At 47.2% G+C, this 15,221-nt stretch overlaps 1 protein-coding gene across 1 annotated transcript; it reads right to left on the bottom strand.

Moving 5' to 3' along the window:
* Nucleotides 1-2,656: 2,656 nt before the first annotated feature.
* Nucleotides 2,657-14,818, bottom strand: Itpa (inosine triphosphatase). The gene is made up of 8 exons (XM_027421778.2): nucleotides 14,666-14,818; nucleotides 9,861-9,918; nucleotides 9,699-9,763; nucleotides 9,145-9,218; nucleotides 7,290-7,321; nucleotides 5,574-5,689; nucleotides 4,493-4,569; nucleotides 2,657-3,277 (listed from the first exon to the last, which is right to left on the bottom strand). Exons 1-8 carry the CDS (start codon nucleotides 14,729-14,731, stop codon nucleotides 3,169-3,171), a joined length of 597 nt encoding a protein of 198 aa, XP_027277579.1. The 5' UTR covers nucleotides 14,732-14,818; the 3' UTR covers nucleotides 2,657-3,168.
* Between the last annotated feature and the right edge of the window lie 403 nt (nucleotides 14,819-15,221).

Raw genomic sequence — 15,221 nt, forward strand, 5'->3', positions numbered from 1 at the left:
TCACAGCATCCTCTCCACTCCTTCCTCCAGCCCTCACATTCCCTCTTCAAGGGTCTCTGAGCCTGGGGCTGTGCTGGGAATGTGACATATGTCTGACTATTCTCCGAAGTACCCAGCCCTTTGTGCCCTTTGATCATTCCTCTGGAACACAGCTGTTGGCAAGTCTTGACAAAAACGGGAACAGAAGAATATCCGAATGAATGTGGACTACAGTAAACTACTGTAGTAAACTCATGTGGGCAGGCACCTTACCAGTTAAGAGCACTTGCTCTCCACTGGAGCTTATGACTTCCCTAGTCACAGGTTGTCTGTGTTCCCTGTGCCAGATGTGAACTTCCTCCCTGTGAGACGGACCTCTGGTCCAATCAGAAAGTTGGTTCTGTCCACAACCACTTGTGCACTTAGGCACTTCCATCACGAAGCACGAGGGACCCACAGCTGAGCAGGACTTCAAGGCTTAATTTTCCCCAGCATCCTCAGTAGATACAGGAGCTAGCTCTCGGGGAGGGGCACTTCCAGCCCAGCCCTGACTATTTCCAGTCAGGCAGGCTCTTCAGCAGTAGGGTCTTGTCATTAAGTTCTGGAAGGTAATTAGCAACTGTGGCAAAGCCTTTATTGTTTTAGGGGCCTCAAGCGCCTCTGTGGGAGGTAACCCACTCCCAGCACTGGGGTCCCAATTAACCTATGGCTTTTGGGAGCATCTGGTTTGACCTTTCCTGTGCTCTTTATCATTCTCAGGCACAAGTGATTGCAAACCTTTCCCAGTCACCTTGGTGGGTATCACTGCCTTACCTAGCCATGCAGTTACCACCAAAAATTACCCAGCAATTACCATGGCCTTTGCACCCCCATGGTGGCTTCAGGTGCACTCGCATGTCTCTTCAGTGAGTTGTATTACTTCTGTGTATCAAACCCTTTATACAGAGGATCCACAGAGCAATGGTGTGAAGTCCTGAACCAATATCTCAAAAGAAGTTAAGTGTGGAGATAACTCTTGGTATCATTCTGTCCCCACAAGTATCCATCTTTGTGTTGTTACCTCAAGAGTGAACACTGGCCCAACTGTGAATAGATAAACCAGGGCTGAAGATGTTAGTTATCTGACTGGTGCAAGGCCCCGGGTTTGGTTCCCAGCACCACAAAAATAAATACAAAGTAAATGCCAGGTAACATCACAAAATAAAAGACACCTCCATACTAGGACACAGGTCCAGCATAGCAGCAAGAAAAAAGGATAACAGGTGTTGGTGACTCACGCCTTTAATCCCAGCACTCGGGAGGCAGAGGCAGGCGGATCTCTGTGAGTTTGAGGCCAGCCTGGTCTACAGAGCGAGTTCCAGGACAGGCTCCAAAGCTACACAGAGAAACCCTGTCTTAAAAAAAAAAGAGAGAGAGAGAGAGAGAGAGAGAGAGAGAGAGAGAGAGAGAGAAAGAGAGAGAGAGAGAGACAAAGAAAGAAGGGAGGAGGAAGGAAGGAAGAAGAAGAGGAAAACAGGAATGGCAAGAGATCCTCAATCCTCTTGGTAGCGTTGGGGGTGTGGCTCTGCAGAATGCCTCAAGTGCTAGAGGCTGAGTTTGTCCTCAGTACTGAAAAGGGGAGGGGGGGAGGGATGGGAAATACAAGCCAAAAGGAATCTCACCTTAGACTTGAGCTGGCAAGTCACACTAACACCTGGACATGCTAGGACGAGAGTGGCACATCTGAGGGCATAGGGTGTGAACCTAAGTGTAACTGTGCATGGGGTCGGGGGAGTCAGGTACAGTGTGTTCTCCACAGCTGTTTGTAGGGATGGGTCAAATTGGGGAAGATTCAGGAAGGAGCTGAGCAGCAAACATCAAGCTGCCCACCCAACCTGCAATTAAGTTGGGAGGGGTGGGCTTCCTCAGTAGCGTGGGCAATCCCTGAAGAGACAGCCATATCTAGAATCATAGGCAAGGGGCAGAGGCCCCCAGTACTCCATGTTGGAGCCAGGCAGTGCCAAGACAGGCAAGCAGCAGGGGACAGGTGGGAAAGAATGGTGTTCTATACCTAACCACATGTTTCCTGCCAGGGGTCAGGAAAAATGCCTTTGTAATGGGTAAACCCAAGGCCACCTTGCCAAGTCTGGGGGCCAAAAACTAGAGGGAATAGTCCCAGAACTGCCTGGGGCACAGAAGCCTGCTTGCTTTCTTCTCTAGTGTTTCCTGAGCACATGTTTCTCACCAAGAAACAACTGCTTGGGGAGAAGGGATGCACATGATGGTACAAGGCAGCTTCAGCAGGATTCCTGTCCTGCTTCTGAGGAGAGAGGGCCTTTAACATTTATTTGTGTGTGTGTGTGGGGGGGTTCATTCTATGACATACAAACGGAGGTCAGAGAAGAACCTCTGAGTGTCAGTTCTCTCCCTTCATTCGGGGGCTCTGGGATTGAACTCAGGTCGTTTGCCAGCCTATAATGTACATTCTACACTGTGCTGCCTACACACCTACCCGCCTCCCGGCATGAATCTGACAGGGAAAAGAGGACAGCCCATGATTCACAACTCTATGAACAAGAACTCAACTAGAGCAGTGTGCCCTATCCAGGCAGGTGAGCATCTCCACACAGCTCTGCTCCTCTGATCACCCATCAAGATGGCTTCCCACCTGTCAAAGGGAGCTCAAGACAGACAAGGCTCAAGACAGATACACCATTTATTTTGTAAACATGTCTTCCTTATTTACAATTGTTGCATTCTAAAAATCAAAGGTTGTGTGTTTCTTTGCCAACTCTCAACCCAGCTAAGAAGTGTGAACACACAAAGTTTTCTTAGGATCCCAGAGGCTGCAAGAACTCTGTTTTTTGTTTGTTTTTGAGACAGCATCTCACTATGTAGCTCTGGTTGTCCTGGAACTCACTATGTAAACCAGGCTGGCTTTGAACTCACAAAGATCTATCTGCCTCTGCCTCCAAAATTCTGGGACTAAAGGTATGCACCACTATGCCAGGCCAAAGGCAACTCTTGAATCCCCAAGGGCAAGAGTGTAGTATCAATTGGCCCAGAATTCCCTATACAGAGCAAACTGCTCTTCCATACCTGGCTGTTGAAGCTGCCTGGATCCCCGGCAAAGGGAAACCCAGAGAAATACTTTCCAGGAGTGTCTGTCTCCTGGAAAGTTCTGCACCAGTCCTCCCCTCCCCCATGGCCTTAGTGGCCACCAGCCCCGGCAGTCACACTGAAGTACTCTTGTAGCTTGAGCAGGGCCCGGAATCGATGAGAAATGGTGTTCTTCTCAGCCTTTGGCATCTCTGCATACCTAAGAGGCAAAGAGAAGCAGCTCAGAAAACAGGGAACCCAGATTATCAGGAGGATGGGCACCCCACTGCCACCCTGGAGCCCAAAGCCCAATGATTCTGTTGGGTGTGGGGGGGTGTCTCTGTAGGTAAAAACCATATCCAGAACCTGTGTACAGGCAAGGGGCAGACAGGCCCCCCAGGACTCCATGTCTGAGCCCCAAAATGACCTTCTACCCTGAGAGCCACGAAAGCAGGCAATGGGCCACCAGCTCCTCAGTCTGTTTTATCAGACAGTGATAAATTCCTGGGAAGAAGCTGGGGACAAGGATGAGGAGGTGTTTGACAGGAAGCAATGGAGCCTCACAGATCAATAGCACTGTGGGTTGGAGAGCCAGGCAGCTGGCCAGGGCCCAATTTTGTCTATGTGAGGACACTACTAGAGAGATGAGAGGTCACATCCTGACTTTAGGCTTCAGAACTAGCTATAGGTGGCCAAAGTTAATTACAACTGAACAAAAATGGGGCTGCAGAGATGGATCAGTCCCTGAAATCCGACAGTCAGTCAGTCCCTTCTGACCTCTGGCCGGTACAGTCATCAGTTGTACAGACATGTACATAGTCATGTAACACCCAGTAACATAAAATAAATAAGTAGAGTTAAAATAAACTCAGTTCTTCATCTAACTAAATTCCAAGTGCTCTGTGACCACCCAAGCATACAGCACATCAGAGGATACTCCTGACAACCAAGGATGGGCTGACCAGGGCTGCTTGAGACCCTACGAAGTACCACCAAGCAGGGGAGCTACAGTCTGGAAAGCCTGATCCAGTAATGGCAATGTACATATATGTATAAATAAGATGCTGCTAATGTGAAGTGCTAAGAACACGTACTACTGTGTGGGTTTCATATGTCTAACGGCTACAAAAGTATGCATTTTTCTAGTCCAGATGGAGCTAATGTTATCCCATAAAACCACAAGATTTATGCATCTTAATAGGCAGGGCCAGAGGATGGAAGCCACCTGCCATAAAATAGCCAAGTGAGTTGGGATCAGAACCTAGGATGTCTATGTTGCCCTGCCACGGACTAGGCCACCTGGATTCCTTGTGTCCATCACAGCAGAAATGGTTTCAGCTGGAACAGAGCCTGCCTTATCCATATCTGCATGACTGCACATGGGCAGGGTACCCAACCAAGCCCAGGCACCAGGGAAGAAATTTGGGTTCCTTACGTTTGCTTATATCCATCAGGCTGAAAGCAGGGATCCCAGCCAAAGTCCCGGGAGCCTCGTGGCATCACAATCTGGCCCTGTAAAGGAAGGACAGGTGTGTATTAGGGAGGGCAGGTGTGAAATAGGGAGGGCTGGTGTGTAATAGAGAGGGCTGGTGTGTAACAGGGAGGGCAGGCGTTAATGGTGGCAAATGTGTAACTGGAGATATACTGGACCAGAGTGAGTTTCTTCAGTTTGTGAATCTAACCACACCTGAATTACTCTGTTACGCACCTGGGTAAGGTATAGAGCTAGCTAGGTGTGATGGAGAAAGCCTGTAATGGGAGCACTGAGGAGGCTGAAACAGGAAGAATGCTGAGTTACCAGGCCAATCAGATCTACACAGCAAGATTCTGATTTAAAAACTCAGGAGGCTAGGGAGATGGCTCAGTTGTGTGATTCTCTTGTCTTTTAATGGAGAGGACCTCGGTTCAACTCCCAAAACCCACATTAAAACAACAACAACAACAAACACTTTAAATAAGCCAATTATAGTGTTATAACTCCTATAACCCCAGGGAAGGGGAAACAAACTAGTCTATTTAGCAAGTTTCAGGCCAGTGGAGAATGTTTAAAAAACAAGATGGGCCAGGTATGGTGTCGCACACCTGTAATCCCAGCACTTGGGAGTCAGAGGCAGACAGATCTTTGTTGAGTTTGAGGCCAGCCTGGTCCACAGAGTGAACCCGGGACAACCAGGGCTACACAGACAAATCCTGTCTTGAGAAACCAAAATAACAAGATGGACTCAGGAGGCAGAGGCGGGTGGCTCTCTATGAGTTCAAGGTTAGCTTTGGCATCTGCATCTTACTAGGACCTACTCTGACAAGATCTAAGTGTATAAGGCTAGGGGTCCAAATAGGTTTGGGGACTGACATTTTTCTAATTGTAGTGTCCAGGTTTATCTCACAGCAAGCATGGTGCCCCAAAGCACCTGCTAACTCTAGCATCTTCTTACTTTGTTCCTGCAATAGATTGCAGGCCATTTATTCAAGCCACAGAGTCCTCTAGTGACCAGCAGCATTGTTCAGCGGGTACGCACCGAGGTCTGGCCCCTGAACAGGAGCACTGGCTGGCTTGGGTCTCCAGTGCTGAGAGCAAATGTGCAGAGTGCATAGGCTGATTTGTCCTCAAAGCCGGCCAGGAGCTGGTGGAGACCTGCGGGCACATTAGTGAGGTTCAGTGGATCTAGGCCGTGCAGTACCCACCCTCACTCCAAAAGCCCAAGTGTGTGGAAGAATTTTCTAAACTGGACTGTGTGGGGGTGAGAGGTTGCAAGGACTGCATTCTAGTCCTCAAGAGGGAGCTGAAGTATCTCTTCAGGCTCTGACACAAACGAAAACAAAGTTCTTTGTTGAGATCAAAGTCTCATGTAGTCTAGCTTAGCCTAGAACTCACTTTGTAACCCAGGCTGTACTGGAACATAAATAAGATGCTTCTGCCTCCACCCCGTGAATGCTGGGATTACAGGTGTGCATCACCACACTTGGTTTATGTGGCATAGGGACTGATCCAGAGCTTTATGTATGCTAGGCAAGCATTCTGATAACTGCAATACATTTCCAGCCTTTGTTGTTGTTGAGACCAAGATCTCAGGTAGTCTAGGCTAGTTTTACTGTATCACTGATGAACTTCCGATCCTCTGCTTACAGCTCTCAGGATTACAGGCTTAGACTTCTATGCCTACCTGTTTTTGTTTTTAAAACAGAATCTTGCTCTGCAGCCCAGGCTGAACTCCACAGAGTCTCCCTTGTGCTGGATCACAGGCATGTGCCTACATACATGGCTGACACAGATTGCTCCAAAAAGTCAAATGGGTTTTTGGTTTTAAGGATTTATTTATTTTTCAAGTGTTTTGGCTGCATACATGTGCACTAGTGCCCACTGAGGTCACAAGATGCCAGATTCTCTGGAACTAAAGTTATGGACAGTTGTAAGCAGCCTTGTAGGTGCTGGGAAACAAACCTGGCTCCTCTTCAAGAGTAACATGTACACTTAACTGCTGAGCCATCTCTCCAGCCCATTCTGTTTTCTTGAGACGGGGTCTTATGTGTGGCCCAGGCTGGTCTTAAACTCTGGATCCTCCTACCTCAGCCTCCTAAGAGCTAAGATGATAGAAATACACCACTGTGACTAGTTTAAATGCTTTTTTAAAAACAAAAAAAACCTTGGGAGGCAGAAGCAGGAGGAGCTCTGTGAGTTCAAAGCCAGCCTTGTCTACAGAGCGAGTTCCAGGACAGGCTACAAAATAATACAGACAAACCCTGTCTCAAAAACCCAAAAATAAATAAATAAAATACAAAACATATAAAGAGGGCCAGGTGGTGGTAGCGCACACCTTTAATCCCAGCACTTGGGAGGCAGAGGCAAATGAATCTCTGTGAGTTCAAGGCAAGCCTGGTCTACAGATCAAGTTTCATGACAGCCAAGGCTACACAGAGAAATGCTGTCTTAAAAAACAAACAAACAAACAACATACCCAAAAACCTAAAGAGGGAACATTGTGGCATTCACTCCCGAGTGAAAAGGTAGATTCTTGGTCCTAGAAGAAGTAGCTCCCTCTCTGAAGACCAGGCTAGGCTATGGCTGAAGCAAGGAACTACAGTCATTAAGGTCAAGTCCCATGATAACCAGAATCAACTATAGCTCAGATGAGAGTGGAGGCCGATGGCAGTGCCTAGAGCATCAAATACTAATGGGGACTACTCCCAGACTCAATCCCAAAAGACCCATGGGAAGAAATAATAAGGATACATACCTTCAGGCTTTAGCTTCTCTAGGAACCATTTTCTGCAATAGAAAGAGAGTCAGTACCAAGAGCAAGAGCAGACTAATCTTCCTATCACCTACCCTGGCCTATGGTCCCTAGGAATTAGAGCTCCCAAAGGCAAGAGGAATGAAAAAGAATGTCTCAAGTCAAACTATGAAAATAATCCAAAGCCTGGGAGTATAGCTCAGCAGCAGAGGAACAGACAAGAGGGGGAAGGATGGGGGCTAAAGGGAGAGCAAGGGGAGGCAGAAGGAAAGGGAGGAGAAAGAGAGAAACCTGAGTCTAATAAAAAAAAAAAAAAAAAGGAGCCAAACAGGCAGCAGACAGAAGGCTCAGTATACCAAGGAAGGCGAGAGCCTAAGTGCTGACTAGGGAAATACTTAGGCTGAGGCAGGTAATACAGGGTGCCATATCATCTTGGAAATGAGCAGACACCACTTTTCAATCTCACTTACAGAACGACATTCTCATAATTAAAGAAAACCATGTCTCTCTGGTTGCTTGGTGACAGGATCTCATGTAGCCTAGGCTGGCCTAGAACTCCCTATGTAGCCAAGGATGACCCAGAACTTTTGATCCCTCTGTCTCCATCTTGCAAGTGCTGGAATTTTAGGCATGCACCACCATGCCTGCTCACCTGGTGTACACAAGTAGGAGCTGAACTCGGGGCTTTATTAGACAACAAAGGCAAGCACTCTAACGGGGCACTGTGTCCTCACCCACCTGCTATTCATTTATTATTATTATTATTTTATGTACATCAGTGCTTTGCCTACACATATGTATATATACACATGTGTGCCTGGTGCCTGCAGAAGGCAGAAGAGGTCAGGCTACTTGGAAAGGTAGCTACAGATGTTGTGAGCTGCCACGTGGGTGATGGAAATTGAACCCAGGTCCTCTTCAAGAGCGGCCAGTGCTCTTAATAGCTCAGCCTTATCTTTTTTTTTTTAATTTTATTTATTTATTATGTATACAACATTCTGCTTCCATGTATATCTGCACACCAGAAGAGGGCACCAGATCTCATAATGGATGGGGAATTGAACTCAGGACCTCTGGAAGAGCAGTCAGTGCTCTCAACCTCTGAGCCACCTCTCCAGCCCCAGCTCAGCCTTATCTTTAACTCCTCTTTTTAAATGTTTATTTATGTGTGTATGTGTATACATATCTATGTGAATGTTATGTGCATACTTATGTCTGTGGAGCCCAGAAGAGGGTGCTGGATCCCTTGGAGCTGGAATTTGTAAGTTGAATGTGGATACTGGAACCTAAACTCCAGTCCTTGTGATTGAGCAAAAAACACTCTTAAGGGTTGAGTCCTCTCTCCAGCCCCTATATTCTCTGAGACAGGGGGCCTCACTGTACAGCTCTAGTTGGCTTGGAACTCACTATGTGGACCAGGCTGGCCTCAAGCTCACTGAGAACTGCCTATCTCTGCCTCCTAGTGCTGGGATTAGAGATGTGCACCACTATACCCAGCTCTCTCTTTTCTTGTTTTTAAGATGTATGCTATTTTTAATTATCTGTATGTGTATATGCGTGCACGTGTGTATATATGAGTGCGGGTACCCACAAAGGCCGGAGGCATCAGATTCCATGAAGCTGAAGTTATAAGCAGTTATAAGCTGCCTGATTTAGGTGCTGAGAACCAAACCTGGGTCCAGTGGAAAAGCAGCAAGCACTCTTAACTACTGAGCCATTTCTCCAGTCCTGTCCTTGACAATCTTAATACTTCCTCAGGGCTGATGCCAAGATAACATCAGGTAGCTAATCATTTTACTATTCTGGTAGTTTTGTGGATGGGACCCTGCAGAGATAGAGGGGTAGTAAGAGTACTCACATGTAGGGGCCAGGGAGCCCCCCGAGAGCATTAAAGCACAGACAGGTATCCTCCACCAGTACAGGACCCTGCACCTGTAACAAAGACATACAGCCCTGAGATTTCTATCAGCAGTAGGCTTCATCCAACCATGGGTGTATTCAACTGGGGCCTAGACCACAGCCAGATGAGGGTGAGATCTGCAGTTACAGGTTCATTAAGTGCCACATAACTAAGCTCTTAGTCTTCAGTCTGGAAATGTGGACATCGGAGAGCAATGACAAGATAAGTCTTGCTCAACACAGCAATGACATGCTGGAAACCAGCTAGGAAGCCTGATTCTATAACGTGCTCCTTCCCAGCTCTGCAAACTGTGAGTACAGGTGTGTGGAAGGGTGGGTATGTGCAGGAACATGTATGGCTGGAATGCATGGAACTAAGGATCAGAAAGGCGAGAGCTGGAACAGAAGAGACAGTGTCCCAACAAACTATTTTATTCGCTGCCTGTTTTCACATGGCACAGGCCCCAGGGGCCCACAAGAAGAATGAATAGGGGAACCACAGTGGTTAAGTACCTGGCGAGCTGCCTCCTTGCACTTCTGTATGGAAATTTCATCCGGCTCTCCCTGGTACTCAGGCACTTATTAGGGAAACAGACACACAGATGCATAGAGTCAGCACACAGGGTGACAGTTAAATCAAACCACTTTTAGAAATGAAACAAAACAGAAACATACGGTCAATTTTCTGTGCCACCAAAGTGCACGGAAACTTATCTCCTAGAATCTGAATGACCTGTTCCAAAATGAAAGAACATTTGTCACACCATTTGCTAACAATTCCCCCTAATTTCCTACTACTCTATGAGGTGTCATCCACCCTTCTCATTGCGTAATGTTCCCATTAGTCCCCTAAAGCTTATCAAACTGAGCCCACAAGCCTCATCCCAACTCCCAGAGACCCACTAAATGAGCATCCCTTCTTCCTTCCAACTTCTGGTTTTGTTTTTTACCTCACCCACCCTTCCATCTACAATGCTCTGCTCTCTTCAGTGCTCTAAAAGGCACTCATCCTCCTAGCCCACGAATTTTCTCAAGGGTCAGCCAGAATAACCTTGCAAAGAAAACTGCTCTGCATTTCCAATAAGCCCTAGTTGACATTCACCTTTTCAATTCAGGGTAACAAGCCAGGCTGCACCAGCGGTTCCCATGACTGTTCTTTCTTCGTTTCCTGGTGCATCCCTGGCTGACCTGGGCAATTTCATGTCTTGATAACTCAACCCCCGCCCCAACTCAGTACTAGTATTATAAGCAGGTGCCATTTGTCCTAGCTTCCCAGTGACTTTTAACCCTATTAAAATCAGGATCTGCAGAAGTGTAAGCCACCGTGTACAACTATTGTTTTGAAAATTATACCTCATTATAGTTTATTTCCTTCAGACTTCTGTGGCACTAGGGATTGAACCCAGGACCTCATACGTGCTAGGCATGTACTTTATCACTGAGCTATGCCCCTCCCCACAACACACATACTTTGGGGGGGGGGGGGTGCTTTTCAAGACAGGGTTATTCTGTAGCTTTGGAGCCTGTCCTGGAACTTGCTCTGTATACCAGGCTGGCCTCCAACTTACAGAAATCCACCTACCTCTGCCTCCCCAGTGCTGTGATTAAAGGCACGTATCACCACTGCCTGGCTCACACACACACTTTTGGAGACAGGATTTCACTATGTAACTCAAAGTCTTCCCATCTCAGAGTCCAGAATGCTGCAATTAGAAGCATGTACCACCATGTCCTCCTCTTTTTGTATATTAGAGTATTATTTTTATTGTGATAGAAGTTTTGTGTGTTCAAGGCAAAGCTATACAGCAAGAACGTATCTTGGAAAGAAAGGAGGGAGGGAGCCATCAAAATGGCTCAGCAGATATAAGCATTTATTGCTTGCACAAGCCTGACAGCCTAAGCTGTCAAGTCCATGGTGCAAGGAAAGAACCAACTTCTGAAAGTTATTCTCTGACCTCATGTTCCCCTCCCCTAACACATACACATAATTTAAAACACACACAGACACACACACACATATGTTATATGTATACATACATACATATACATACACATTTTTTAAGCCAGGCAGTAGCAGTGCATGCCTTTAATCCCAGCATTTGGGAGGCAGAGGCAGGCAGATCTCTGGGAGTTCAAGGCCAGCCTGGTCTATAGAGTGAGTTACAGGACAGGCTCCAAAGCTACACAGAGAAACCCTGTCTCGAAAAACAAAACAAATTATATATATAATATTTAAGGGCTGGGAGGTGAAAAGAAACTTTTTCTTTCTGAGTATCCAGTCGAGGGAGTATGGCCACACCTGTATTCCACAATCCTATCCCTAGAAAGGTTAAAGGAAGAAGACCACAGCTTAAGGCCAACTCGGCTACAGAGTAAGTCCCTATTTCAAAAAATGGGGAGGGGAGACCTGGGGCTAAAGAGGTGGCTCAGTGGTTAAGAGCACCAGTTACTCTTGCAGAGGACCCCTATTTGGTTCCTAATACCTATAGAGTAGCTCACAACTATCTGTAACTCCAGTCTCAGGGGACCCAATGCCTCCTCCTGGTCTCCATGGGCTCTGCATGCTTGTGGTTCAGACATACATGCAAACTCATAAACATAAAATTAATAAATTTTTTACAATGGGGATGGTGTACTGTAGCGATGACTCAGTGGGTAAGAGCACTTGCAGCACAGCATGGGGACCTGAGTTCTGGTCCCTGCACTACAGAAAACTCTGGGCTAGCCATGCTACCTGTGACCTCAGTGCTGGAGGATTGCTTGAACTTGCCACCCCACCAAACGAACAGCACACCGCAGGTTCAGTGGGAGACTCTATCTCAAGAGAAGGAGGAAGACAAGCATTAGCCTCTTCTGGTCTCAATATGCATACCTCACATACAATATCTATACACAATAAGTACAGGAGTACTTAGACTTCATTATTATGCCAACAGACTACCAAAAAGATGTAAAGAGGGGCTAGGGAAATAGTTCATCGAACTATTGCTGCAGAAGTCTAAGGACCTGAGGTCAGATTCACAGCATCCAGATAAACAAGCCAGCTATAGTGGTGTAATACCAGCATTAGGAGGCAGTCACAGGCAGAGTCCAGGGGGTAGCTAGCTAGCCAGTCTAGCTAAAACAATAAGCTCCAGGTTCAGTGAGAGAAACTGCCCCCAAAACAAGAGCTCTTGCTGGTCTTGCAAAGAACCCAGGCTCTGTTCCAGAATCCAGGTGGTGGCTAACGACCATCTGTAATTCTAGTTACAGAGGATCCAGTGCCCTCTTCTGACCTCTGTAGACACTCCATGCCCATAGTGCAAAGGCATACACACAGGGAAAAAACACCCATATACATAAAATAAAACTTTTTCTCAAAAATAAAAAAATAAGTGGAGAAGCAATTTAGAAAGACATCCTGACATCGTCTGTCCTTCATGTGCACCCACCCACACAAGCAAGCACGTATACATAAAACACACGTGTAAACAAATACTTTAGAGATATAAAGACTATCCTAGTTAGGGGTAGAGATCTGTGGTACAGCACTTGCTTCGTATGCATGAAGCCTGGCTAACACAAAGCAAAAACAAAATTAAAAAATAAACCAAAAAGACAGACTCTCTCTCCTGTTGTAGGTCAAGCTTAAGTCCTATTCTCCAAGGAGCCTCCCCAAGTACACAGGACCCTTACTTTATCTTCCTTCCTTTCTGTTGATGACATGGTGGAGGTACTGGTGGGGACTTGTACACAGATGAGCAAGTGCTCCACTTGATACACTATCCACTGGCCTCAAGCCCTTTAATGTGGCAAGGACATATGCTCAGCCAGAGGACTGGGGTCTGGCATCCACCACTCTGCTTTGACTCCACTCAGATGGCACCACCTGTCTACTTGACTGACCTGACCTTAGGATCCCAAACGTTTAATCAGGATGGCTCTGGCTCTTTTGAAGACTCCTGTCCTGTACAGAAATGCCATTAATCCCTGTTTCAACCAAGGAAGGGCCTCCTGCTGTATCAATTGGTTAGCCTCAGATATATACAGTGGATGTCATCCTGATCCCCCATACATGACCATACCTTTTTAGCAATGCTGACTAAACAGGAACACACTCAACTATGGCCAGAGATGACATCTGTCAGAAGCTTCGCTACCTCCTCTCACAAGTGGGGAAAAACTGAGAAAGACTAAGCTAAGATGAGCATCTAGAGCTGGGCAGTGGTGGTGCACACCTTTGATCCCAGCGCTTGGAAGGCAGAGGCAGGCGAATTTTTGTGTGAGTTTAAGACCTGCCTGGTCTATATAGGGAGTTCCAGGACAGCCAGGGCTATGTATGTACATATCAAGACCCTCTCTCAAAAACAAAGCAAAAAACAAAATTATGTGACCTATTCTCACTTCAGAAACAATCCTACCACATACAAGGAAGGAAAAAACGCTGCATAAGGAAATGTCCAATCTGGATGGACGTGCTGAGTTTCCCTAGTCTGTTAGTACTGGGTCATACCCTTTCTGATCACATCCTATAGTAATGCTTCATCAAATCTAGGTAGAAAAACAGCTTTCTCAGAATATGAGTGTAGTTCAGGACGACAGTGACAGCAATTCTGTAAGTCCTGGGTTAGATCCAAGGCACTAAGTCTTTGGCTCTTCATTCTAAAAGCTGCAGCATATATAGCTTAGACAATCTTGTTGAGTTTTTCCTTTGTTAACCTCAGTTTTCTAATACTGTGGTCAGCCATGAATCTTACGAGGTATTACACATTTAGATACAGAAAGTGCCTAAGAGTAAATGGACCATAGTGGGATGTGAACTACTCAGTCTGGATCAACCCTACACACTTTCTGTTTGCCATCACTTTTGAGGTGGAGAGGTGTCAAAACTTAGGGCTTAGAGGTTGATCTTTGTCACAGATGCTGATACTCCAGGTCTCATGGTCTGCTGACTTTACCAGCTCATCCCAAAAAAGGTGTGGTAGGGCATGCACGTAGACCCAGAACTCGGGAGACAGGAGGGTCAAGAGAACAAGATCAATCCTGGCTACAGAGCTGGGGATCAAGCTAGCCCGGACTACACGATCTCAAAATAATACGAAAACAAACAAACAAAAAACTCTTAAATAGGGCTGGAAAGATGGCTCAGAGGTTAAGAACACTGGCTGTTCTTCTAGAAGCCCTGAGTTCATTTCCCACCAACCACATGGTGGCTCACAATCATCTACAGTGAGATCCGGTGCGCTCTTACGGCATTTCGGCATACAGGTAGGCAGAACACTGTATACATAACAAATAAATCTTAAAGAAAAAAAACAACTTAAATCCTCTCGATCCTCAAGGCGCGGCACTCCACGAAGATCTCTTCCCCAAGCCCAGCCCGTCCACACAGGGGCTACTAAACCACGTTCCAACTCCCGTGCTTCCCTGGCAAGGCAAATCCTGCAGCCCTATCTCCCCCCCGCCCCGCCTCCTAGAGGGTCCCCCACACCCCACGACACCTCCTCCAGCTTCTTTGCATTTCCCGTCACAAACACGATCTTCTTCCCCGCCAAAGACGCGGCCATGGCCAGGGCTGGTTACCGCCGAGACTTGGCCGGGAACAGCAGGCACTTCCGGCTGGAGACGGAAGTAGATAGCCCGACTTCCGGCCCTCAGGCTGCGGCTGCCTGACACCCCGGGAGAGGAGTTTCCTGCAGTAAGTGCTGCGTGAGGCGCTAGGGGCGCGCGGGGGACAGGAGAGGGTCATTCAGCGCCGGGATCCTCCGCTCCTCACCCCGCTGGATCGGACGAGGAGGGAGCCAAGAAGCCGCGCCGTGGCCTGCTGCAGCCCTGTGTCCTGGGTGGCGTGCGCCCCTCGGAACCCCAACTCTGACAAGGAAAACTGTCTCCTAGACAAGGGCTCCAAGCCTGAGTCTCTGTCTGTCTTAGAGACCTCGCGAGCTAGCTCCAACCATGGGAGCTAGTCCCGCTCATCAAACCGCACCCCTTCTGCAGGGACATTCCTTTAGCCCAGTGTCTGCACTGGGAACGCAGCACGGAGCATTAGAATGCTCC

Source organism: Cricetulus griseus, chromosome 6 (genome assembly GCF_003668045.3).
Source record: "Cricetulus griseus strain 17A/GY chromosome 6, alternate assembly CriGri-PICRH-1.0, whole genome shotgun sequence".
In the NCBI taxonomy this organism is placed as follows: Eukaryota; Metazoa; Chordata; class Mammalia; order Rodentia; family Cricetidae; genus Cricetulus; species Cricetulus griseus.

What these genes read in the sequence shown, in the direction of transcription:
- Itpa (XM_027421778.2), bottom strand. Translation starts at nt 14,731, where the DNA reads ATGGCCGCGTCTTTGGCGGGGAAGAAGATCGTGTTTGTGACGGGAAAT. An exon ending in GGGCTCCCTGGCCCCTACAT is followed by an intron (nt 7,322 to 9,144) that starts GTGAGTACTCTT and finishes TTTCTATTGCAG; the next exon opens with AAAATGGTTCCTAGAGAAGC. An exon ending in AGAGAAGCTAAAGCCTGAAG is followed by an intron (nt 5,690 to 7,289) that starts GTATGTATCCTT and finishes ATGTGCCCGCAG; the next exon opens with GTCTCCACCAGCTCCTGGCC.